This window comes from Engraulis encrasicolus, chromosome 17 (genome assembly GCF_034702125.1).
Source record: "Engraulis encrasicolus isolate BLACKSEA-1 chromosome 17, IST_EnEncr_1.0, whole genome shotgun sequence".
Classification (NCBI taxonomy): domain Eukaryota; kingdom Metazoa; phylum Chordata; class Actinopteri; order Clupeiformes; family Engraulidae; genus Engraulis; species Engraulis encrasicolus.
Genome location: NC_085873.1, coordinates 46,397,597 through 46,425,111, shown reverse-complemented (window position 1 = coordinate 46,425,111; position 27,515 = coordinate 46,397,597). Strand labels below are relative to the sequence as shown.

Here is a 27,515-nt window from a genome sequence, read left to right as displayed (position 1 = left end):
ATTGTAGGGCAATATTGATGCCTGATGCCTGATGTTGCGTTGCACAACAATGGCCCTGCCGCCTGGTGCTACATTACGTGACATTCAGATTCATGAAATTTGAGACAACTTGTTTGTTTGAGATGAATGAATGGGTCTTAGCTTTTAAATGCAACTTAGTACACATTTTTATGTGCTTCAGAAGCTGCGATATTTAGGTTTCTATAGGCGGAGGACAGCTTTTCTTAAAAAGGGATCAGGCATTCAGCAGCCTCTCTTGCAGTTGCCTTAGGCGTCAATGGGTTAAGCTATTCTTACACAACCTGTGGGTAAAGAGAGAAAAAAAAAGCTATGATAGGCACAAATCTCAGAAAAAGGCCACTCCTGATAGATTTGGCTTACAGGTCCAACTGGCCGCACCTGATTTAAATGAAGCAGCTACTTTTGACCTCTTGGTTAACCTATGCACAAGGGTTCTACATTTTTGTTTTTCTCCTGGCTGCGCGACACTAGCTGCGCACAACTCGACCTCTGATTGTTGGAAACGGTTAAAATTGGCAAAAAAATTATAGTGTGTGTGTGAGCGAGAGATAAAGGGATATATCCAGCTACATACACCAACCCGATTGGGATGCAGCATGGTGTCTGCCCTCGGACAACTGGTAAGTTTCCATTTGTCACCACTGGTTTGATCTTCATGGTGTATGTGAGAGAGAGAGAAACCATGTGTGGTGGTACTCAAGAGTGTGTTATACGTTTGCTGCAATACACAATTATGTGTATAGGTCTTTGTATATGTTTTGTATTTGTGTATTTATGTAAGCTGACAGACACCTTCATTTCCTTTGGGATTAATAAAACTCCTCTACTGTTCTCTATACACTTGTTTGATCTACCGTCTAGAATGCCAACTAATCCAAGGTCCATTTAAAGGGACACTGTGTGAGATTTTTAGTTGTTTATTTCAAGAATTCATGCTGCCCATTCACTAATGTCACATTTTTTATGAATACTTACCACCAGCATCAAATTCTAAGTATTCATTATGACTGGAAAAATTGCACTTTTCATACATGAAAAGGGGGATCTTCTCCATGGACCGCCATTTTGAATTTCCAAAAATAGCCATTTTTAGCTGCAAAAATGACTGTACTTGGACCATACTTGAAAATATTTGTTTATTACTTAGTAAACTTTCGTGTAAAGACCAAATTTGGCAATAGGTAGCCCAGTTTCAATGAGCAGCATAGTTGCAGTACCTTTTTTGACCATTTCCTGCACAGTGTCCCTTTAACACGTTTGGGTACAAACACACTCTTTTCTTGTCCAGTTGTCTGTAGCTTAGATTATTATTTTTAAATGTTTAACGTTTCAAATGTTGTTTATCACTTTGTTGCTTGTGACACTCAGTTACTCACTTATAAAAGCATGTCAGTCCTGTTTATGTCTTTGCATGAAATAGAGAGAAATGTGATTTCCTTGTCTAACCTGTGCATATGAAGAAACGGTAACACTTTAATTGACGCCGGCGTCCTACGTATGACATAACAGTGTCATAAGATTGTCATAATAGTGTCATGAACGAGTCATAAACATAATGCCAATGTCATAAACGTTTTATGGCCATGAAAAGTTGACATTGTTAGGCCTGTCTTTGTCATAACCGAATTTCACTTAAAGACAAAGTCATTCAATGTTTATGACATTGACATAATGTTTACGACACATTCATGACTGCATTATGACAATGTTATGACACCGTTATGTCATACTTATGACGCTGGCATCAAGTAAAGTGTTACCAAAGAAACTGACAACATAGCCAGCTTGACTTGACCTTTTAGTGTTTTTTGATATGTATCCAACTAATTCCTATTGACCCATTGATGTCTTTGGCACCTGCAAAATAGGCAGCTAAATGCCTTAGCACATTTAAAGAAAAGCCCTCAGCCTATAAAAACCTTCAGCCTCTGAAGCACATAAAAACACGCAGTAAGTTGCATTTGAACGATAAGACCCTCACCTTGCATTACAACATGTTCATTCATTCAGCTCTGACATACCAAGTTGTTTAGTAAAATTGTCTTAAATCTCATGAGCCTGAATGTTGCGTCATGCAGCTCCAGGCGCCAGGGCCAATGTTGCGCAAGGCAACATCCAGCATCAATGGGTTAAATAGGCAGTAGGTGGGTGTAAACTGTTGACAGTTGACTTTTTGTTTTGTGTTGGCAGTTTCAAAGTCCTCTACTCACTGCCGCTATTTTCATCATGGGCATCGGTGGCACTTTCCAGTTTGGATTCCAGCTTGTCGTCCATAACGCCCCATCCCCTGTAAGTAGATATACGGGATCTAGTATTACATTACATTACATTGCATTTGGCAGACGCTTTATAATCAAAGCGACTTTCAAAAGAGGACATAATCAAGCCAACATCACAAGCGGAAATATACAGAACAACAAGTGCAGTTGCAAAGAGGGGTTAGGTTTTTTTTTTTTTTTAATGAATAAGGAGAACACACACAGCACACCTACAAACACATACACACACACACACTCAAACTAAACTAAACTAGACTACACTAAACTAAACATCATGTCAAGAGTCTGCCCTGGGGCTAGGCCAGCACAAGCATTAGTTTAGTAGATCCTCTCGAAAGAGGAAGGTCTTAACTTGTGTCTTGAAGGCTTCAAGAGATGTGCTTAGCCTCTGGGAAACCGTTCCACCACTTGGGTACAAGTAGAGGTATTAGAGGTGTATAACTAACTCCCCATCCCCTGTAAGTAGGCCTACGCGATCTAGTAGAGGTCAGGGTTGCCAGATGAGGCTGATGATTTCCAGCCCAAAAAATGCTCAAAACCCGCCTAGAAGCACAAAATCCCGCCCAATTGTATTGATGTCTATGGCAAAAATTTGGCGATTTTTTTCTGATAAATGCCATTTTTACCCGCACAGGGCCCAACAGCCCAATCTGGCAACACTGGTAGAGGTGTATAACTAACTCCCCATCCCCTGTAAGTAGGCCTACGCGATCTAGTAGAGATGTATAACTACCTCCCATCCCCTGTAAGTAGGCCTATGCGATCTAGTAGAGGTGTATAACTACCTCCCATCCCCTGTAAGTAGATATCTGGGGTCTAGTCGAGGTGTATAACTACCTCCTCATCCCCTGTAAGTAGGCCTACGCGATCTAGTAGAGGTGTATAACTACCTCCCATCCCCTGTAAGTAGATATATAATATGGGATCTAGTAGAGATGTATAACTACCTCCCATCCCCTGTAAGTAGGCCTATGCGATCTAGTAGAGGTGTATAACTACCTCCCATCCCCTGTAAGTAGATATCTGGGGTCTAGTAAGAGGTGTATAACTACGGGCTTCCGCACATCGGCTCCGACAAAGTGCTGAGCACTGCTAGGCAAAAGTTCGATTTCATTGTTTTCAATAGAACAACGCACACTGGCGCTGATGTCCGCGGACATTCGCCGATGTCGGATAGCAATTAGAGACAAGTTCTATTTGGTCGGCGCCGCCCATTGACTATCAACGCTATGTTTGTGTGAAATTTGGTTTGGGGGTCCGAATTATGTCGGAAGCAAAGGGCACCGCAGTGCTGTCGGAGCCAATGTGCGGCCGGCCTACCTCCCCATTCCCTGTAAGTAGATATATGGGATCTAGTCGAGGTGTATAACTACCTCCCATCCCCTGTAAGTAGCTTGTAAACCTCCCTACCGAAGCCTCATACAGTATCAGAAGCACTGAACCAGAGATTCTTTAAGTATAGAGATATGCCAACATAATAGGTTTCTATGGGCACCTAATGTGACCAGGTTCCGGTCTGCCTAAAGGGGCGTGCCATAATGTTCCTAGCATTGAATAGAACTGTCCTTAGGTCTGCCTAGGTCTGCCTAAAGGGGGATTTCCCCCCCAATAATAGAACCAGGAAACAATGGGCCAATGGAACCTCTCTCTCTCTACTCTCTCTGACTGAACTGTCTGACTAGTCCTTTAGATCAGTGGTATTATACTGTGCCTACCATACCAGAAGTGGAGTGTCGACTAGGACAGTGGTTCTTAACCTGGGGTGCGGGCACCCTCTGGGGGTGCGCCAGAGATTTCAGGGGGTGCGCAGAATTGTATTTGTGTGCAGGTTGTGACCAAAATTCCGCTACCAAACATTATAATTAGGCCAAATCAAGACCAGATTAAAACATGCTTTGGAGCTAATGTAGTCATTTAAGTATTGATTAATGTCTAAAGCAAGAATCATTGTTAAATTATTTTTAGAGCGTATACACTTGTAGACGTTTGGGTTGGGGGTGCGCGGCTTGTCTTGGGCACAGGTTAGGGGGTGCTTCAAGAAAAAAGGTTAAGAACCACTGGACTAGGAGGTGGCGGGTTCAAGCCCTAAGCAGCGAACTGCGCAGGAACACCTCAGTTACACAGGTAAATTCGCTGTCACAGAGCTAGAACTGAGAGACTGAGAAAGAGCTTTTTTCCTCATGCCATTTGCTTACTGAATTCCTCCTAATTACTTTGATTGAACACACACACACACACGCACGCACGCACGCACGCACGCACGCACACACACACCTTTTATTTTTATTTTTATTTTATTTCTTCTTCACCCTTCTTCTGCACACTTGTTTTGCACCGGCCATGCATTTCATTACAAGTGACACGAAAGTGTCTCTATGTACATGACAAATAAATATCATTGATAAATACCTAGTAAAATAAGACTCTTGTCTAAGGAATTAAAAACACCTCAGTTACACAGGTAAATTCAATGTGTGGCTTGGAGCGTTTGTAAACCTCCCTATCGACGCCTCATACTAGTAGCAGAGATTCCTTAAGTATATAGAGATATGCCAATGCAATAGGTTGCTATGGGCACCTAACATGGCCAGGTTCCGGTCTGCCTAAAGGGTGTGTTATAATACTCCTAGCATTGAATAGAACAGTCCTTGGGTCTGCCTAAAGGGGGATCCCCCCCCTCCCCCTTGCAATAATAGAACCCGGAAACAATGGGCCAATGGAACCTCTCTCTCTACTCTCTCTGCTAGTAGCAAACTGTGCAGGAACAACTCAGTTACACAGGCAAATTCAATTACTGTATACATTTACAATAAGCACAATACATTTACAATAAGCACGGAATCATGTGTAACATTTCTCTTACAATTGTGTTTGCATCACTTCACCTGTGTTTTGCTTAGTACATTAAGGAGTTGGTGAACGTGACTTGCACCGAGAGGTACGGCCTCAACCTGCCGCCGTGGCAACTGTCAATCATCTGGTCGTTTGTGGTGTCGGCCTTCAGCATCGGCGGACTGATAGGCGCGCTCAGTGCTGGACGACTGGCGGACAAGTACGGCAGGTACAGTATTACCAGAGAATCGTATATGAGAGTGAGATAAAGCAGGCGGGCGAGTCCCCTTAGTGCTGTAGATGGCGGTAGCGCGCACGTCTTGTGCAAAAATCACGAAAAGAGAAGAAGAAGGATGGACAACGCCCCCTTAGGAGAGCAATTTTTTTTTGCTTTTGCATTGAGTGGGCGTGTTTCGATTCCTCTTATTATACAGTATATTCAACCTCTTTGGTATTACATTACATTACACTTCAGGCGTGAAGAGGCCGGCGCAGATGTATCCTGATACCGATATCTTGAACACACCCCCAAAGAAAGTGGATGTAACCAAGAAGTGTCATTTTGTTTCCTTTCCGGTATCCACTTTATGTCGGGTGAACGCCCCTTTAGGAGACCTTCGGTTAGGAGACCTTCGGAGTCCTGAGGTTGAGAATCAATGAAGTCCCCTTAGCGCTGTAGATGGCGGTAGCGCACGTCTTGGGCCAACACCTCAAAAAGAGAAGAAGAAGTAGGGGACAACGCCCCCTTAGGAGACCCAACTTGAGCACACGCTTTTGCATTGAGTGGGCGTGGTTTGCGATATCTTTGTTTGATTCAGTATTTTTGACACCCCTACTTAGCTGATGGCTTTTCATCCAAAGCGACTAACAGTTGTTAATACTTGAAGAACAGGGTATTGGTTACAGGCCCTGGAGCAGTGTGAGGTTAGATGCCTTGCCCAAGGGCACCTCAGCCATGGAGTTAGAGAGGGAGTGGAAGGGTTGGATTCGAACCTGCAACCCTCTGATCCAAAGCCCATCTCCTTAACCACTAGGCCACGGCCGCCCCGTGGACTGTACCACAGCTAAATTTGTATTTGTAATAAGGGTCCTTATCAATGTTGCAATGTCTCCAAAGTGAACTACAGAATACACTCCAAATCCAGTATGCAGCTTCTGAACTCAGATAATGTGGACTTCGAATAGAAATGTAAATAGTATGTAAATAGAGTCTATTGTGCTGTGCTGTGCTGTGCTGTGTTGCGTTGTGCTGCGTTGCGTTGTGTATTGACTTTTGCTGCCTGTGTCCTTATGGCTCCTGATCAGGAAGTAGGGATGCAAATTATCGATTAATTAATTAATCATTAGTTGATAGCCTTCTCGATAAACTTACGATTAATTGATAAGCGGCGTTTTCCCCCCAAAATCTCAATGTTTCTCGAAAAAAAAACTAGTAAGTCAACAAATGTTTTATTATGAATTGAGATAAAATACCACATTTAAATTAATTCTATTTCAACTCTTTAATCCAGATGTGATTGAAATATTCCCACTATTCACACCCCTCTTCACACACACTCTTCACATGCCCATTTCACCTGGGTCTCTTGTCTGTTGAATTGTCGATTAATTGCGATTAATGTTTTTTAATCGATTAACACATTGATCGATTAAAGTCGATTAATCGATTAATCGTTTGCATCCCTATCAGGAAGACATGCCTGCTGTGGAATAACCTGCTGGCCATAGCTGTGCTGTGCTGTGCTGTGCTGTGCTGTGCTGTGCTGGGATGTGCTGTGCTGTGCTGTGCTGTGCTGTGCTGTGCTGTGCTGTGCTCTGCTGTGCTCCGCTGGGCTGGGCTGTATTGCTCTGTGCTGTGCTGTGCTGTGCTGTGCTGCTCTGTGCTGTGCTGTGCTGTGCTGTGCTGTGCTGTGCTGTGCTGTGCTGTGCTGTGCTGTGCTGTGCTGTGCTGTGCTGTGCTGTGCTGTGCTGTGCTGTGCTGTGTTGCGTTGTGTATTGACTTTTGCTGCCTGTGTCCTTATGGCTCCTGATCAGGAAGACATGCCTGCTGTGGAATAATCTGCTACAAAATACACTCCAAATATGTAAATAGAGTCTATTGTGCTGTGCTGTGCTGTGTTGTGTGTCCTTATGGCTCGTGATCAGGAAGACATGCCTGCTGTGGAATAACCTGCTGGCCATAGCAGGGGCCGTCCTGATGGTGCTCAGCAAAACAGCCGTGTCCTTTGAGATGATAATGGCCGCCAGGTTAATCTACGGTGTTAACGCAGGTCAGTGTTCTGCACGATATTAGGAACATATGCGATACGATAACATGACTGCATACTGTGATATTAAACGCGATATTTAACATACGAAGAGTTCAGATGCAAAACCCCCTAACTCCATTTCTGAAGACCTGCACTTCTATATTTTTAGAGAACCCCGTTGTTGGTTTAGTTTACATTCATGTACTTGATAATACATATAAATAGTTACATTACATAAATAAAATTAAAAAAAATTGCAATTTTGATAGCTTTGTATTAAATAAATATTAATTAAGATTATTTTCTGAAAAGGCACTTAGGGGGTTTTACATCTGAACTCTTCAGTATAGTTTCCCCTCTCTACTTGCCATTCTACACTTCATCATGTATAAAACAACTGAGAGCAATGTTTTATTTCCAACATAATTTCTAATAGGAAACCACATGGCTAATATACAGCATCAACTTAAAATTTCAACCTTTTTAACACCTTTTTTACCTTTTCACCAAATTTGCTGTAAATAAAATTAAAAACTATGTTTTTTAGGGGCAAGCGCTATTCAGACATACCGCTATTCTGACACTAGATATACCATAGGGTCAGGGTTGGGGTTAGGGTAACTGCATGCTCTCTCCCTAAGCTGAAAAAACCTGAGCAACGTAGCACAAACCACAGAAATGGCAGATTTCATTGGGAAACTTGTCGGTATTCAGACAATAGACATCAATGTCTGAACAGTGTCATGTCTGAATAGCGCCATGTACGTTCCACGAACGTGGAAGTTAGAGAAGCCAGCAGGCACGCAAGATTTTAATTTCAAGAGATGGTTTTGTTTATGTTTTGATTCAAAAGGAATCTTTATTTCGTGACAACCTGGAAACATTACTTTTGTTTGATGGAATAAACCATCCTGATAATATTAAGAAAACCTAATAGCGTCCAAGAACTGGTTCATAAGGAGACAGTACACTGTATATCTGTGCGTATTCTATTCCAATAGGCATTGGCCTGACGGTGCACTGCAAATATATCTGCCTGAGTGTTCCCCCTCACTTCACCTCTCCTTTCTCTCCTCTCCTCACTCCACCTCTCCTCCTCACTCCACTTCTCCTCTCCTCCCTTCACCCCAGCTCTCCTCTGCTTTCCCACCTATAAGGGCCGTACACACACATCGCTGCTATTTGCTAGCTTCTCGCTTGCTCGCCTACTCACCTCTCTTTCATGGAACGTTTGCTAAAAGTTCCCGCGGCTTTAACTGCCAATGAACAGGCGACAAGTACTGAACTCTGCCTTTCAATTGGTTACTCGCTTACTCGCCTCGCTCGAAGATAAAATATTTTCAACTCGTGATCCGCCCACATCGCATCGCTTGTACAGTACTCGCCTGCTAGTCTCGCTGGAACACATTGACATTCTGTTGAGTTCATTCGCTGAGCGAGTAACTAGCAGCGACGTGTGTGTACGGCCCTTTACTCTTCTCACCTCACTTGTCCTTTGGCATCTTGTGTGTATTCTATTCCAATAGGCATTGGCCTGACGGTGCACTGCATATATCTGCCTGAGTGCTCCCCCAAGAAGCTGCAGGCCATGATGGGCTTCTTTTCGACAACCTTCATCTCCGTTGGCATTTTGATGGGCCAAATCCTGGGCCTCAGGTCTGTTTTCCGCTCCTCTCTTCTCCTCACTCCAGCTCTCCTCACTCCCTCTCTCCTCTGCTCTTCCACCTCCTCTCCTCACTCCCTCTCTCCTCTGCTCTTCCACCTCCTCTCCTCTCTCCCTCTCTCCTCTGCTCTTCCACCTCCTGGGCCTCAGGCTTGTCTTTCTCTCCTCCCCTCACTCCAACTCTCCTCTCCTCTTCTCCCCTCACTTCAGCTCTCCTCTGCTTTTCCGCCTATACTCTTCTCACCTCACTTCTCCCCTCACTCCAGCTCTCCTCTCCTCCTCACGTCACCTCTCATCTCCTCTTCTCTCCTCTGCTCTTCCACCTCCTCTCCTCACTCCATATCTCCTCCTCATGCCACCTCTCATCTCCTCCTCACTTCTCACCTCACTCCAGCTCTCCTCACCTCCTCACTCAAGTGATCCTCTCACCCCAGCTCTCCCACCTATACTCTTCTCTCCTCACATCTCCTTTGGCATTTTGATAGGCCAGATCCTAGGCCACAGGTCTGTCTTCGTCTCCTCTCCTCTCTTCACTCCATCTCTCCTCCTCTACCACCACCCCTCTTCCACCTTTACTGTATAGTGAGGTGCTGGGGACGGAGGAGCGTTGGCCGTGGCTGTTGGGGTTCAGCGGGGCGGTGGCAGTGCTGCAGATGGTGACGCTGCCCTTCCTGCCGGAGTCGCCCCGATTCCTGCTCACCAGCAAGGGGGACCCACAGGCCTGCGAACAGGGTAACTGACTAGAGCAGGGCTATTCAAATGGCGGCCCTAGGGCCAGATGTGGCCCTTGGATTGCAAGGTTCTGGCACCCCATAAGGTCAGAACAAAATTAAAAAAAAATATGTGTGTTATCTGTGGCCGTGCATAATTTGTGATCACTAACACTTCAGCTTGGGGATATCTCTACTATACATTCACATGGGAGTGAAATCTTATCTAAAACAGTGTGATGAATACACCATCCTAAGGCTACTAGGGTAGGCCTACAGAAAAGCGAATATCTGTTCTGTCTGGAAAGCTATCTGCTTGTTTCGCACCCTAACCTCATACACTGTGCTGCTTGCAGTTATACAGATCCTACGTTTGGCCCCTTCACTGGAGGGAATTTGAAAAACTGGCCCTCTGTGACTTTTAATTGAATAGCCCTGGACTAGAGCCTAGTTTATCCTATGCACCCACGGTACTAATCTGTAATTTTCAAATAAAATGGTGCTTTTGAAGTAGCTTTTTAGATGCGTCCCATACAGCTCTATAAGAGGCTTTGGTGTCCGTGGGTCTGTCCGTCCGTGACGGGTTTCTGAATTGTGATTCCCTCTTGCGTCCACAAGGTGGCAAAGTTCAGCTAAAAAGAATGAGAACCACTGGCATAGATGGGCGCATCTGTTGTCCGCCTGTCAGACTTATTAATTCATTTTTGGGTTTCATGCGCTATACGATTAATCATGATTAATCACAGAAAGTCATTGAGTTAATACGATTAATTTTTTAAATGTTTGCCCATCCCTAATTTTTACACTTTTACCAGTAACAACAAAACTACTACAGCAAATGGGGTCAAAACATGTGGGGGTCCAGGATTTGGGCCCCACATTGAGCGAGGGCCCCACCTTGTTGCTGTACACCAGGGGTAGGCATTTAGGTTTGGACGAGGGCCGATTTTTTTTCTTTTTGACAAGGGCACCGCGGGCCGGCCATCGTTCTCTACTGGTTGAAAAGTTTTTCTTTGCAATCAAAATCCTACTGCTCCAAACACGCCACAGAGAAGCACGGCCAGACAGACTACCGTAGTGGAGCCAATCCTTTGGCGGAAGTACGTAGGATGGCTCGCGAGGCTACAAAATAATACAGTATCTCCAAGAACCATGCAGATGTACTACACTATTCTGTAATTCAGATTTTTTTTTGTTTTGTCTTTTTCGACTTTTTTGATAGGCCAGTGTGAGAGGTGGACATGAAGCGAATTGGGAGAGAGACGGGGAGGGGTTGGCAAAGGACCCGGGCCCGGAATCAAACCGGGGTCAGCCGCATGGGCAGGCGAGTGCCCTACCTACCGGCTGGCCACGGCAGGGCCAATTCATTCATTTACAGTATGATTCATTGACTCTTCCCCCAGCGATGAAGCGTCTGTGGGGGCCAAAGGTGGACCACAGTGGGGACCTGGCTGACATGCGCGATGAGGCGGCTGTGATCAGTGGTGTGCAGATGAAGGGCATCTTAGACCTCTTCAGGAAGCGCTCCCTACGCTGGCAACTCACCACCATCATCTGGCTCACGATTACACTGGAATTGTGTGGCATCAATGCCGTAAGTGTGCCGTAACTCAACTCAAGTCAAGTTCACTTTATTGTCTAAAATCTATGTAAAAGGGTTAGCACAGAAGTTTGAAGTGGCGTTTGACCAGTCGTCAATGTACAGTTAAACTAACTACATATGCCCAATGAGATACAGTATAAGACCAGATGAGACATATAAAAGACCGGTGTTGCCAGATTGGGCTGCTTAGGATGGCCTTTTGTGGGTAAAAAAGGCATTTAGCAGAAAAACCTGCCTAATTTTTGCCATAGAAATCAAAATAATTTGGCAGGATTTCAGCATTTTTTGGGCTGGAAATCATCAGCCTCATCTGGCAACCCTGTATAAGACATTGACAAAAACTACCTACACACACATCCCCACAACCGACACGTTTTGAAACGATGCCTCGCATTCCAAAATCCAGCGCTAGTTAGCCGGCGCTTACAATGGGCTTTTTCTGTGCTTCACCAGGGCACCAGTAGCTGTTGCGCAGCCTGTAAGAATGGCATTGTTAACCAAATGGCATTGGTTCTCTATGCCAGTGTTTCCCAACCAGGGGTACGTGTACCACCACACTGCAGGGGGTACTTGGAAATATGTTATTATTATAACAAATGTATGGAGCAGTCACATCAGCACAGAGAAAGCGATATCTAACATGAATTAGGGGGTACTCATAGCACAACAAAGAGGTTTAGGGGGTACGCGAGACAAAAAAGGTTGGGAAACACTGCTCTATGCCTCGTTTTACATGTCAACAACCCCTCGACTCTACAGAATTAAGTTTTGGCCAACTTTAAGCGTCGTAAATCGGAGGAAAGTAGAGATTTATAACGTTGGCTACTTCATGCCCTGGTGAAGAACAGCAAAAGCCCAATGTTAGCATCGGTTAACTAACGCCTCAAAGCAAGGTACGAATGGAGTTCAGGTATGTGCCCAGACCTAGCCCTCAGTATCATGTTTTAACACCATTAAAGCCATTTTACACCGGATTTCCCCTTTAACTAACGTGCAAGTTGAGCAACTCGCATTGAATTCGACCCATGAAGCGTTTGAGTACGACAGTATTTCAAAAGGTTGTGTGATGCAACCAGAACGCCCTTGCATGTAGTTTGGCGAAATGCAGCCTCACGGCTTAAATATGTAATATATCCACAATTCTTGTTGCCCATTTACAAATGTTAACCTTTTCCACAAAGACTTACCACCACCATCAAATTCTAAGCATTCGTTATGATTTGGAAAAATGCACTTAAGTCGCTTTAGATAAAAGTGCCACGAAAGTCCAATGTAGGGTGATGCACACCTGTGTGTGTGGAGAAGGGTGCGTGTATAGGCATGAACGGCCATCCGGTTACTTGTAAATGTGCGTTACGCCCCTTTAAGGGGGAAATCAAACCAAATGTCTCATCAACTTACATGCTCCATGCTTCAGCCACGGCTGTTTGGCTATATTATTATTTGAACAGCCTGCAACACAACACGTTTTCGGCATGTTGCGTGTGAACAACGCTAGTCTACAGGTCCGTATTTTTCATTTATTAAACCCCAACATCACCAATTGACTTGCATGGGCTGTTTCTCCCTACAAATGGGCGTAATGCACACGGAAAATGTCACGCCGTTCATGAGTATATGGATCACTTCAAGTGACTAGTGTAAACAAAGCCATAGAGCAGGGGTCAGGAACTTTTTTGGTGGAGAGAACCATAAACGGCAAACTTTTAAAAAGAAAATTTCACGAGAGTCATACCATTTTAAAAACACTGAATACAATTAAAAGCATGTATTTAAATTAAGCCCAACAATGTACTGTCAAGTTATTACTTAAATTGATAACATATAAGTAGAGAGTTACTAACTGTCAACTTCATTATGGCGAGGGTCTGGGTGTCCTCCCCCCCGAAAATTTTGTATTTCTTAGATGTAATTTCCTGCATTTAAACGTCCCATGTCCCGTCCCAGGATCATTCCGTACTTCAAGGGATGGTTGGCAACCCCAGATAAGTAAGAGCCACATGTGGATCTAGAGCCATAGGTTCCTGACCCCTGCCATAGAGAAATACCCAACATTCAGTAGTATGTGGCATAATGAACTACACAACTGGGTGTAACGCACATGGAAAACGTCACGCCGTTCATGAGTATAGCCGTGTGTGTCTGTCTGAGCAGGGCCGCTGCTAAGGTTTCGGAGGCCCTAGGCATAACTGGTTAGGAGGCCCCCCTCATAATTAAATAATAACAATAATAACACATTTTTGTGGTCAATCTCAATTTAGGAGGCAAAGTGATTGAGGCCCTTAGCGCTCTGCTTATGACTAGCGGCAGCCCTGTGTACAGTATGTTTGTACCAGAGCCATCTAATAACAGAGTTACGTCACTCCCATAGACCTCTATGGACCAATCTTTCCACAGCAATGGCGGCTCTCATGGAGCCTCACGGAGCGTTAACATGGAAATCCCAATTGACTTTAGTTCTATTAGAAGTTACTTAGTTCTAGGAGGTGGTCGTAGAACACAGAAAATGTGGTAAAGGTAATGTAATTTGTACTTAATCTTTGTTTGGTATGTGATGGTTCTGTGTTAGTTTCCAACGAACAGAAGTTTACTGTTAAGAAACATTTTAATCTACGCGAATCACATCACCAACCGACTTCCTGGTCCCCGGTTTGCGCAACTCTTATTAGACGGCTCTGGTTTGTACAGTCTTGTGATTTGTTGGTGTGTGTGTGTGTGTGTGTGTGTGTGTGTCCAGGTGTTCCTCTACTTGTTTGATGTGTTAGCGAAGGCAGGTATCCCTCCACATCAGCTGAGTTACGCGGCCCTGGGGACTGGCCTTTGTGAGGTCGCCACTAGCGTCATCTCTGTGAGTTTTTGCCCTTTCACTATCACTTCCTCTTTTTGTATCCCTCTCCTTTTGTTTCCTCTCCTTCTACCCCTTTATCTTTCTCTCCTTTCACCTCCGTCCTGTGTGCGAATCTTTCTCTTTTCACCTCTTGAAAGTCATTCTCTCCACTCCTCTTCCCCTCCTCCTTTTATCGCTACCTTTCCTCCAGCTCACCACTTCATCATATGGCCTTGCTCTTACTTCAATATACAATAATATCCTTAACATGTATGTGTGCTTCTTTCGTGCGTGTGTGTGTGGGTCGAAGACGTCCAAAATGAAATCGTCCTTCAGTGTAACGGATACCTTCTGCTGACGGTAACTGTAAAGAAAACTGGATGACAGCCGAAGCTTTCATGAATTCACTGGAAAAAATAAAAAGAGTCATGTCTTTTACAGTTACAGTCAGCAGAAGGTATCCGTTATACTGAAGGACAATTTAATTCTGGACGTCTTTGACCCACGTGTGTGTGTATGTGCATTTGTGTGTGTGTGCGTGCATGGTTTGTGTGTGTAGGCAATTGTTATTGAGCGCACAGGCAAGAAGGTGCTCCTCATGGGGGGATTCTTTGGGATGGGCGCTACTCTGACACTACTCACAGTTACCCTCTACCTGCAGGTACAAACACACACACACACACCCCTGGTGCTACTCACAGAATACATTGGTTCCAGCTGTTTGTACACAGACGAATGTGTACGCAGCCAGGGATTCCAAAATGCTAGGCGGCTAGGTTTCTAACATTGGAAGTTCCATCGGAGCAGTGTAGTGTGTGGTTAGAACCTGTTTTCTCGTTGGCTGGTGGTGTTGCGGTCTCTGTGGTCTCTGCAGTGCACTGCTACCAAATCAATTCTGGGGTAACATATCTTAGGGCCAAAACATACCAAGGCGGAACGGAACGGTCCCGGGACGAACGCGGTCTTTCTGCTTAGTTTTGGCCGGCGTGTTTTTCTCTGCTTTTCTCAGCCAAAGCTAGCATGCTACTTTGCCATTCATTTGAACGAGAGATACGCTCGAGTTCTATTTTCCAAATGCGGCGCGGAGCCGGCTCCGGCGCCACTGACGCTCGACTACCGCCGGTTGGTGTGTAAGTACAGATATGTTTCAATGTATTTTCACCGACGCCGGTAAAAAACGCGGCCATTCCGCGACGCTTTACCGCCCTTGTGTAAGACCCCTTACTGTGAGTACATCAGAATCGATTCCTATGCTTTATAAAGGAAGGAAGGAAGTTTTATTGTATCACACCACTCCAGTGGCGTGTGGTGGCAGATGCCAAGGCATGCCAGGCATCCGTTATTCCCCCAACAACAGCTTTCATATTCGTTAATCATTAAAACATTCTGTCTATCGAGTCTCCTGTTATAATATTCCCTGGATCTCATTTTCTAAGTAAGTATTTTCCAAAACGGTGCCAACTCGAGTTGGCAGCCCTAAAATTCTGGAGTTTTGAAAAAAGCGAGTGGCCTGTCTAAACAGAGGCACGGCTACTGTAGCCTAGTTTTGAAAAGAATCAATGGATGGGCGATCGCAGAGGAGTTTAAAACTCTTGAGATTTGAAACTTGTTCTCGTCGAGAGCAACGCTAAAAGAATCAAGGAAGTCGACAGCATTTCCATGCGTCTGCAGCGTCTTCTTAAGTTAGGGTGACAAGATTTTTGTAGTCTAAAATCGGGACACTTCATGCGTGACTGAAGGACATTATTTGGCGGGCGGGTCTGGGGGTCCTCCCCCAGTAAAATGTGTATTTTTTAGATGCAATTTCCTGCATTCTAAGCAATTTTAGAGGTCGGAATGACAAATTGCAACTGACTCCTTCAGACTTTCTATACAAGCGCTGGCTGCCATTAATTGTGGCAGGTAAACATGTAATCTTTTCCATATATTTACCCTGATAGACATGGCGTAATGTAGTGGGTGGCCAAAACCGGGACATATTTGTGTCCCGAGAGAGTTTGCTCGGGACTCGGGACACACAGCCCCAAACCGGGACTGTCCCGGTCAAATCGGGACGTCTGGTCACCCTANCTTAAGTTCCAAAAACTCTTTTCAGGGTAATGCTTATCGAGCCTCGACACACCCGAAAAACAAAACAGCATTAGTGTTTAAATATTTGTATGTGCATGTCCTTTCTATCGTCCAGTCTGCATACCCCTGCCTAACTATTTTTCCTGGGACTTTTGCATGGCATACGAAGTGTGCTCGCACAATCTATTTAAGCCTATTCCACGCATGCCGCACGAGTCATTATCGTTCAAAACCGCTAACTTGCATAGTCTAACATCAGCAATATTTTATCTGACTCGTGGTCATCGGGAAGCCACTATCAGGGAGACTTCTTGAACTTCATGCAGACTTGGGATGTCTGGTCTTCCCGCTGCCGGCAATCTGCAGGCTTTAAGTCACGCGGTCAGGTGAAGAAGAGCATGTAGCTTCCTCCATGATCAAACCCAAAATCAAATAATATGCAGCAGCTTCTAATGCACGAGAGAGAGAGAGAGAGAAGCCTGCACCTGGAAGAGTGTGTGTGATGCTATTTAAAATTTGAAATGTTGACTAAAATGACTAAAATTTGAAATGTTGTCTAAAATGACCAAAATGACTAAAATTGATTTTCGTCATTTTGACTAAGACTAAGACTAAATTGGGAAGGCAATGACTAAATTATGACTAAGACTAAAATTGATTTTCGTCATTGTGACTAAGACTAAGACTAAATCAAAAAAAGCTGACGAAATTAACACTGTTGAGGAGTCGGGCATGCGTTGTGAAATCGAGTTTTTATCACAGAGTTGATGTGAGAACTAGTGGGTCATCTGTAACGCAGCTGCTTCCTATTTGAGAGGCCCGTGTTCGATTCCCACTGTGCGCAATGACGTTAATGCAATCTTCAAAGGAACTGTATCGGACATTGATTGTCATTTCACAGCGTAAAAATATAAATGCTTTCATCAGCTGAATTGTTTTATTTTATCTTTCAGAAGAATTTGTTTTAGGATGAAACAAAGCATAGGTAACACGTAAGGCAGAGAGCATTTTCTGAATCATTGCAATGCAAAAACCAACCGTCGGCGACTTTGAGGACTTTTTCTTAATTGCCTGTAAAGTGTAAATGTCTACATAGGCGTATTGATTGGTTGAGAATGAAGCCAGCCACTTAAAGAGATATCAAATGAGAGAATAGGCAAATGCAGCCTTTGTTTATGAAGATTTAATTTTTAGCCTATAACATGTCGCCAGATTTGAACCCGGCGCGCTTACATATAAGGCCTATGCAGCCCACCTACCCACTGTGCCATCTACACCATCTTCTCTGTGTGACAAGAATTGCTTGAACTTATCTCGTTATCAAGACAATAAACGTTTCTTAAAATGTGCTAATTATCAAAAAATCCCCCAAAATGAAAGACAATGTAATTATTGGAGTTTTTAACAGGCATTATCACCCCATGCACTGTTTTAATAGGGAGACTGGTTCGCTTTGATCTCGCAAAATACTGGTGTGAAAATGTGGAACGGTCCTGTTGTGACACAGTGTCCTGCAGGTTGAAATTCTTTGAAACACTGATTTATTTAGCCTGATGTTAAACCTGGGAGCTACCAGGTTTGACTTGGAGCATAAATTACCGTTGCAACTCAGCTGAGTTTCAGGTTAGCAAGGCTGATGGAACGGATCTCTGTCTAAAAATAGCGTAGTTTACCGACTTGAGCTCGGATTTGGGGTTACCGCCGTTGATGGAATGGTCCCCTGGTTCTACTCACGCTACACTATACCTAAACACACTATAAACTTCACACACAAACACAGACAGACGTACAGTGTCATGGAGTTTCAGCTTTGAGTGTTGATTGCAAAGTCAGACAGATGTCAAATCTGCCATATGCCGATATCTTTCAGCACACCCAAATTGACAAAATAAGGCTATTTGCCGTCTATGTCTCAAAAATGCCTTTAACTGATTTTTTTGTATTTTATTGTATAAACCGATTGATTACAGTGTGTGTGTGTCTCCCCTCTCTCTCTCTCTCTCTCTGTAGACCATCCTGTGGTGGATGTCTTACTGCAGTTTGATCCTCATCTTCATCTTCATCGTCTTCTTCAACTGTGGACCAGGTGACAAACTATACACATACACACACACACACAGACCAACGGTCAGTTTCTCAAAGGCGTCTTTTCTATCGTCGATAGCAAAGTCCTTCGTAAGCGAGACTCTCGACAGCGACGCTCACCACTAAATCCAAGGGAATGGTGTTACGTCTTAAGACGGTTAGCAATGACAAGAATCGAGAAACGGACCCCAGACCAATCCGCTATTACAAGGATGGTGCCAATGTGATTTTGGTAGTGATCAAGTTATTGCTGGTGCTAAATCATTCAGAAGGGCTTTGAGGAGCCCAGGGGCGTAGACAGAAATAATAAAACAGGTGGGCCCAGAAAAAAACGGACGGGCCCAACCCGAAAACGTGTAGGTAGATATTATAATATCGTGCTCAAAAATGATACTTTGAAATTGAAATCACAGCAATCACAGAAGATGAACCAGACTTTTGACAAAATGATTAATTATAGCTCAGTGCTATGCCATTAATAACAGTTCAATGAGGCAACAGTTGACTGTCAAGTGTGAATGGGGTGGGCTTGGATGTCAGGTGGGCAGGCCCACCCCTGGCTACGCCTTTGGAGGAGCCTAACCAGAACTAGCCTGGCAGCCGTGGCCTAGTGGTTAAGGAGATGGACTTTAGACCTTGTCATTTGGGAAACGTTATTCGTTACGCTCGAGGTCAGACCAACCTCCCTGGTGAACTGTAGTACTTTCTAAATGCATTCTCTCTCTCTCTCTCTCTCTCTCTCTCTCTCTCTCTCTCTCTCTCTCTCTCCCCCTCTGGTTTCATGTATTAAGTTTTTTTTTCAAGTTTTGTTTGTCACTACATACCACAATCCAGCGTTTGAAAGACAGACGTTTTATTTTTAAGAATTCTTGCACACCTCCTTTTGCCAGGTGCTTGTCCCCAACGTAGAGACCAAACAACTCCTCGCACACTGTTCACATTAGTTAGAGTTTTTACTTGCGATGTTTCAGTCTAATGACTTTCTTCAAACTTGAATTGCTTGAAGAAGGTCATTAGACCGAAATGTTGCAAGTAAAAACTCTGCAAATGTGAACAGTGTGCAGGAGCTTTTTCTCTCTCTAAAAAAAATGTGTTTTGAAATTAAAAATTTCGGCCCTGCCATGGCCTAACAATAGGGCACTCGTCTACCGTGCGGCTGGCCCGGATTCGTTTCACAACCCCCTCGCTTCCTGTCACCATCTTCACTTACGCGCGCGTGCGCGTGTGTGTGTGTGTGTGTGTGGGAGAGAGAGAGATTATTATCAATGTCTTATTTAAATGCTTTTAGTTAAACTGCACATTGGAGACTGGTCCAATGCAAATTCAAACTTCTGTGCTAACACTATTAGTTTTTTGACAACAAAGCACACTTTACTTGACTGTACTGTCAAAAAGACTTAAAAAAAAGAAAAGAAATTCAAAGCCTTTCTCTGTTCATCCACAGCTGGTATCACCGTCCCCCTGGCTGGCGAGCTCTTTAACCAGTCCTTCAAGGCAGCTGCATTCACCATCAACACCGCCATCAACTGGACTTTTCAGTTTCTCGTTTCCATGACCTTCCCACTCATTGTGGTCAGAATACACTTGCTCTTCACTTCCACTATGCTGCCCTAAAAAGGCATGTGTATACATGGGTTCTCAGGGCCAAAACATACCAAGGCGGAACGGAGCGGTCGCAGGACGAACGCGGTCTTTCTGCTTAGTTTCGGCCGGCGTGTTTTTCTCTGCCTTTCACACTGACAGCGTCGGCGTGCGCGGCCAGTCCTGTTCTAAACCCTCCCCACAGCTAAAGCTGGCATGCTACTCTGTCATTCATTTGAATGAGACGTCGCCGGCGTGAAAAATACGCTCGAGTTCTATTTTCCAAATGCAGCGCGGTGCGGAGCCGGCTCCCGCGCCGCTAACGCTCGACTACCGCCGGTTGGTGTGTAAGGACAGATATGTTTCAATGTATTTTCACCGACGCTGGTAAAAAACACGGCCGTTCCGCAACGTTTTACCGCCCTGGTGTGTAAGACCCCTTAGTGTTAATCAACATGATGTTATGAGGAGGGGCAAGACACTGGTAGCCAACCACGTGAGCTAATGTTTTGACCGCCAGCGGTTTCCAACTAATAGAGGACGAGTTGTGCGCAGCTAGGTTCGCGCAGTCAGGTTATAAACAAAGTTTAGAACCCGTGTGTGTGTGGGAGAGAGAAACAAAGCGGCAGAGAAAGAGCCAGTGAGCAGTAGTGATGTGCATTGCCTCCAGGATTGCCAGATGAGGCTGATGGTTTCCGGCCCAAAAAATGCTCAAAACCCGCCTAGAAGCACAAAATCCCGCCCAATTCTATTGATTTCTATGGCAAAAATTGGGCAGGTTTTTCTGCTAAATGCCATTTTTACCCGCACACGGCCATCCTAAGCAGCCCAATTGGGCGGGAAACATCCCAATCTGGCAACACTGATTACCTCTGCTCTTCCGATTCGTTTAGATTATGATTCGGGAGGTAATGACTCGATGCTATGATACAATGCAATGCATGACATTTCCACTGTGAGCAAGGCAAATGAGTCAATACAAGCAGTAAGACACTGAACATGCTATAGGCTGTTGTGTGTATCATTCCTGCAGTATTCAATGCTTTGAAGTGCTTTCATTTAATTTAAGTTAATTTGCTCCGGAAATGCAGACAGATGTCATTGAAATGTGGAAAAATATGCCACATTAGGGATGCAAATTATCGATTCATCATTAGTTGATAGCCTTATCGATCGACTTATGATTAATTGATAAGCGGCGTTTTTACCCAGAAATCTCAATGTTTCTCTAAAAAAAATACTAAATCTAAAAATGTTCATTAAAAATGGAGATACAGTATATCACGAAAGTGAATACACCCCTCACAGTTTTTCAGATTTTTGAGTATATCTTTTCATAGGAAAGCATTACAGAAATTTCACTTTGACACAATGATTAGTGACCTTTTAAGAACATATTTAACCGCTTAAATTTCTTTTTCACTCAGAATAAATTAATGTTTGAACATAAACAAATTTGCTTTAGATGGTGTCAAGCATGTGTGGTGGTAAACAAGTGAGTTTTACAAAAAAAGTGTATCCTCTCAATAGCCAAGCATGGTAGTGGGACTGACATGGTTTGGGGATGCATGAATGCTGTCAACATTGGCAATCTGAAATACACCTAAAAGAAAAATGCAGGTCAACATGCACTCTGACTACTGAAGCAGATCAAGATATTCTCCATAGGATTGCATTCAAATCTCACACCAATCTATTTAAGCCAGATGCAGACTCAAAATGTAAAAGTTCAATGCAAAGAAAGGCTGAAACGCACACTGATGACCTCCCTTTTCATCCCATTTCATTTTGTTTGATTTCGAGACGATTCGAGCCAACACAGCCCCTTCTCTACCGGATTTTAATCTGGGGTGTACTCACTTTTGTGAGTACATGTTCAAACATGAATGGCTGTATTTTGTTTTTTTCTGAGTGAAAGAGAAATTTAAGCGGTTAAATAAGTTGTTAAAAGGTCACTAATCATTGTGTCAAAGTGAAATTTCTGTAATGCTTTCCTATGAAAAGATATACTCAAAAATCTAAAAAATTGTGAGGGGTGTATTCACTTTCGTGATATACTGTAAAATACCACATTCAAATTACTTCTATTTCAATTAGTGCTGTCAAAATGATCGTGTTATTATCGCGTTAACTCAAACCCTTTTTAACGCTGATAATGTTTTTAAATCATGAGATTAACGCTAGATGTGACCCTGTGAAGTTTTTTTCATAAACCTACCTGACCACGGATTAAAGCGATAGCTTAACTACAATTCCCAGTATGCATGGGTACAGGAGATGCTAGCAGAGCCTCATGGGGCACCTAAGTCTCCACCCCTTCCCGGCGGCTCATGGGGCTGGGAACGCAAAAACTTTTGACTGGGCTGTAATGGACTTATCAAAGCTATTTTCTGATCCACCTCGCATTTTCCCGTCGATCACACATATGCTGTAGCCTGGTTCACACCAGATGTTGTGTGTGTACCTTCGGCGCCCCTGGCGGCGCAGAGCTACACACACTACCATCTGGTACACAGCCATAGAGCACGCTCCGTCTCCAACCAGAAAATAGGCTGAGAATTTATTGCTTCAAAATCAACGGTAACTCACATTGAGGAGTCACAAGACAGATTAGAGACTATATTGACTCTTTAAAGATTAACAGGAAGGTTTTTGAAGGAATTTGTTGGTGAGGAGGCCGTGCCGAAGCAATAAATTCTCAGCCTATTTTCTGGTTGGAGACGGAACGTGCTCTATGGCTGTGTACCAGACGGTAGTGTGTGTAGCTCTGCTCCGTCAGGGGGCGCCGAAGCTACACATACACCGTCTGGTGTGAACCAGGCTACATATGCTGTGCCTCAGAATTAATAACAACCAATGGTGTGCTTGTTGACTTCACTTGGCAAGCGATTTTTGAGTTGTGTGCGTGCAAAAACGTTGTAGACTACACAACAGACGTCGCATGTCCGACGTGCAGCCACCTAAGCCACGGTGCAGCGGTAGGGTTGGCTGTGCCTCGGTTCATGTCAAATATGCGAGGCGCACATGTAGTCTTTAAGACAGTTTTGCACCAAAGGTAAAAGATAGTTTCTTGCGTGTCGAAAATGAGTGGTCTTACGACTTAAATCCAAACCTTTCAAATTCACTGCCATCATATGTGAAATCCGGAGCACATGCCAAACGGGATGAGGATTTAGCTTGACTCGCTCCATTAACTCTCATTCATAATTTTGAGAGCTCCAGCCCCACGGATCGGAAGTAGAAGGGTGTGACTTAGGTGCCCCATTCCACCCTGCTCCTCCCCCTCCCCCCTCTCGGTTCGATGCATTGTTGTAAATGAGTTAGGCAACACAGACGGTATCAGCCTGTGAACAAATGATTTACAAATCTCTCTATGCCTCGTTTTTGATAGTTATGGACTAACATTTGTTGCAAATAGGGTGCTGTTTCCGAAGGACTTTGAATTGGCTGAACAATAGCTGTAGCTAGCTGCTAACACTGTTGATGGCTTTAAACTAGAGGTGCTCCGATCACCATTTTTTGGGTCCGATCACCGATACCGATCACCAAAAATCTTTATCTGCCGATTACCGATCATTGCCGATCACAAAAATGATTTCCTATTTTTTTAATAGCCTATTAATTATCCTTATTGAATACCATTTCTGCCCATAAACCAATCAATCTTAATTTGCACATGTCTATTATTAGGCTATTATTATTATTATTATTATTATGATTATTAACGGTATTATTATTATCTTTCAGACTAGTGTTGGTAATACAGTCTACAGTATTAATCAATGTATAAGTTATTGCATAGAATAACTAAACTATTTAAGATTGAATTGAAACTGAAACGTTACATCAAATAGTCTTCCACATACGAGAAAAAAACAACCTGTCGCTTTAAATGAGCAGCCTCGTGAGGAGAGCCCCTCCCCTCTCTGTCACCGTCCACAGTTGCAGTGCTCCACTACGTTCTGAATCTCTCTCTCAAGTTTTAACCACATCTGTCGCCGTATGGTGTTTCAGCGACTATCAAACTAATCGACTGACTGCCAATTACAACTTTGAAAACAATAATTGACATGTTTGTGCTGACAACGTGAAGTTGTCGCGTGCTGACCAAGGCAACTACACAGGTTATAACGTAACATGGCTCACTGGCGAGTACTCAATCGCAAATTACATTGTCAGGTAAACGCCGCATGGATCGGAAAATCAGATCATTGTTGATGCAGATATGGTTATGAATGGTGGAAATGAAGCGGGGAATGGCGAAAAGTTATAGACAAGCAAAGATGCCTTCTTTTGGTGCAGTTGCAGCTGTGCAGAGCCAGCGCCTACATGCAGCGCCTGGTGTAAAGGCAAATGGTTGCGTGAGGAATTTAATATCTCTCGATCGGTTTTTTGATCGGCATGTTTTTCCGATCACCGATCAGGCTATTTTTGGCCATTATCGGCCGGTCATGATCGGCAGCCGAGCAATCGGAGCATCTCTACTTTAAACTACTGGCATCTAACTAGTGCTATTCCTAAAACAAACTATGTTATAAACATTGCATAGGTCTACTTTTAAACATTACCCAAACAGTTCATTTTGAATCCTACATCCATTTTAAGACTACAAGCAAAGTTTTGAGCAACTTGAAGGGCTATTATTGGCTGTTGCACATGATCAACAGAGCATCATGTGCAGCTTTCTTGTTGACAAAAAGAGGTGTTGTTTCTTCTGCTACGTCCACTACACTTGTAACTTCTCATTATGAATGACAGCTGTCATAAGTACGCTAACGTTCTAGCTTTGTTTGAAAAGTCTCATCCCCAGGCTTATTGGCTTACTTTTCTCACTAAGAGTCTGTATGAATGTGGTAGCCTGCATAGCCTAGAGCAGTGTTTCCCAACCAGGGGTACCTGTACCACAAGGGGTACGCGAGCACACTGCAGGGGGTACTTGGAAAAAACATTTTTTTAAACAAATGTATGGAGCATAGTAACATTGGAAAAGAAAAGGTGATGTAAACATGAGTTAGGGGGTACTCATGGCACAACGAAAAGGGTTAGGGGGGTACACGAAACCAAAAAGTTTGGGAAACACTGGCCTACACTGCTCCCACTACAGCCCTGCTGTATGTGGCACATTTTCTCCCCTCCTGTCACTGGAAACAAAATAGTGTGTGTGTGTGTGTGTGTGTGTGTGTGTGTGTGTGTGTGTGTGTGTGTGTGTGTGTGTGTGTGTGTGTGTGTGTGTGTGTCTTTTGTGCATAGGCCTCTATATTTTTGTTATCATTTTTCTCGCCCATATTGTTTTAATAGCCCATCACATGCCATTAGGGCAGATGTCAGTGTCTAACACTCATTGTTTTCAATTAAAAAATAAAATATTTGCACAAACCTAGCCAATTTTTTTTTAGGCCTACATCGATAGAAGTATGATTTTAAATGAGACATAATTATGCAATTAAAATGTGATTAATCCTGAGTTAACTATGGCATTTATGCGATTAATCGTGATTAAATATTTAAATCGATTGACAGCACTAATTTCAATTCTTTAATCCAAAGGTGCTTTAAATATTCCCACTATTCACCCCTCTTCACACACACTCTTCACATGCCCATTTCACCTGGGTCTCTTGAAGGTTCAATTGTCGATTAATTGCAATTAATGTTTTTTAATCGATTAACGCATTGATCGATTAAAGCCATCGATTGCATCCCTACGATTAAGGCATTTGCCATCTATTGTTGAATGAATTGTCCTGCCCCGCATTATGCATTGCCAAATTGCTTATTGTAAACCCCCCCCCCAAATTTGGATGGTGCTGAAATAAATGTCTATCTGCCAGTCCAAACAATTAAGTGCAATATGTCTTCACAGGAACACCTCGACTACCTGTGTTTCATCATCTTCTTGACGTGCTGTTTCTCCACGGGCCTCTTTGTGCGCTTCAACGTTCCGGAGACACGGAACCTCACCGTTTTGGAAATCGCCGCCGAGTACGACCGGCTGCACAACAGACGCGGACGAGGGCCTGCAGCCTCAGAGAACGAGAAGCACACTCCCCCGTCACCTGCACCCTCAGAGAACGAGAAGCACACTCCCCCGTCACCTGCACCAGTGTTCAACCACATGCACTCATCAGTGGACCATCTTGTTCAAATAACATGGCTCTGATAGCACAACAGACGGACAACGGACGAGGGCCAGTAGCCTCAGAGGCAGAGGCGTAGGGTGCCCATATGTCGGGACCTCGTCTAGACAACCCAATCCAGGGTTGCCAGATGAGGCTGATGATTTCCAGCCCAAAAAATGTTCAAAACCCGCCTAGAAGCACAAAATCCCGCCCAATTCTATTGATTTCTATGGCAAAAAGTGGGCGGGTTTTTTTGATAAATGCCATTTTTACCCGCACACGGCCATCCTATGCAGCCCAATCTGGCAAAACTGACCCCATCCCTTCGCTATCCAACCTCCTGTCCTCGGGCCATGTCTGTAGCCTTTTGCCTTGCCAGTGTTGCCAGATGGAAAATACTGACTTACCGTACCAAAACCTCAAAATTATCGTTTTTGGGTAGCCTGATAAACCAGCCTAAATGTGAGACCGGAGTTATTTAGTCTGTCCCCGATGAACGATACCTCCTAAGATTGTTGATGAGAAAAACCTGTTGTTTTTTCAAACCGTGCTGGCACTCTGACCAATCGGTGATCTTTGCCGTTGATGTGCTTTCCCGACGGTGGTGCGAGGTTCGTCGTCACTCCCTCAAAACCCCGCCCGCTTTGATTCAAAACAAATCGCTGCGTTGTGATTGGTTTTGGGAGTTATTTAGTCTGGCCCCGATGAACGATATCTCCGAAGATTGTTGATGAGAACAACCTGTTGTTTTTTCAAACCATGCCGGCATCGCTGCGTTGTGATTGGTTTTGTTTGACTCAGGGCACAGCGTTCAAAATGTTCTCTGATTCGAGGCCAGACCCACTCGCTAGCTGAAAAACTTAGGCGTCCAGCGGGTGGCGCTGGTTTACCAGGCTAGTTTTTGGGGAGGAAATTATCGTACAAGACCCAAATTTTTGTTTCAACGTATCAACATGAACTGAATGACAACTCTGAAATTATCGTACATCACGTTTTTTTTTATTGTACGGAGGACAAAAGGATGGTACAAATACGATAATTATCGTACATCTGGCAACACTGTGTCTTGCTGACGTCACTCCTCTGTGGAGAAAACTATGTTTCTTTAACAGACCTCTAAACTAGACTGGCAGTCAGTCACGGTGCTCCCCCAGAGTTCGCACATCAGACTGTAGGCTATTGCTGTAGCCTATAACAGTGTTTCCCAAACTTTTTGGATTCGTGTACCCCCTAACCCTTTTCGTTGTGCCATGAGTACCCCCTAACTCATGTTTACATCACCTTTTCTATTCCAATGTTACTATGCTCCATATATTTGTTAATCCCCCCCCCCCATGCATTTTACCAGATAAATATACTCACATCCCTGTATCTATATTCATATCCACATAGAGTTCATACAATGCATATCACTCCTCAGATGCAGGGATGTCAGTATATTTATCTGGTAAAATGCATGAGAATTGTATAGTAATT

General features: G+C 43.9%; 1 protein-coding gene across 1 annotated transcript; it reads left to right on the top strand.

Moving 5' to 3' along the window:
- Positions 1 to 617: 617 nt before the first annotated feature.
- LOC134467074 (solute carrier family 2, facilitated glucose transporter member 11-like) lies at positions 618 to 26,080 on the top strand. The gene is made up of 12 exons (XM_063220996.1): positions 618 to 641; positions 2,212 to 2,310; positions 5,201 to 5,361; positions 7,278 to 7,402; positions 8,908 to 9,037; positions 9,628 to 9,776; positions 11,158 to 11,348; positions 14,095 to 14,205; positions 14,744 to 14,845; positions 18,265 to 18,340; positions 19,784 to 19,911; positions 25,784 to 26,080. Exons 1-12 carry the CDS (start codon positions 618 to 620, stop codon positions 26,078 to 26,080), a joined length of 1,593 nt encoding a protein of 530 aa, XP_063077066.1.
- Positions 26,081 to 27,515: the final 1,435 nt, after the last annotated feature.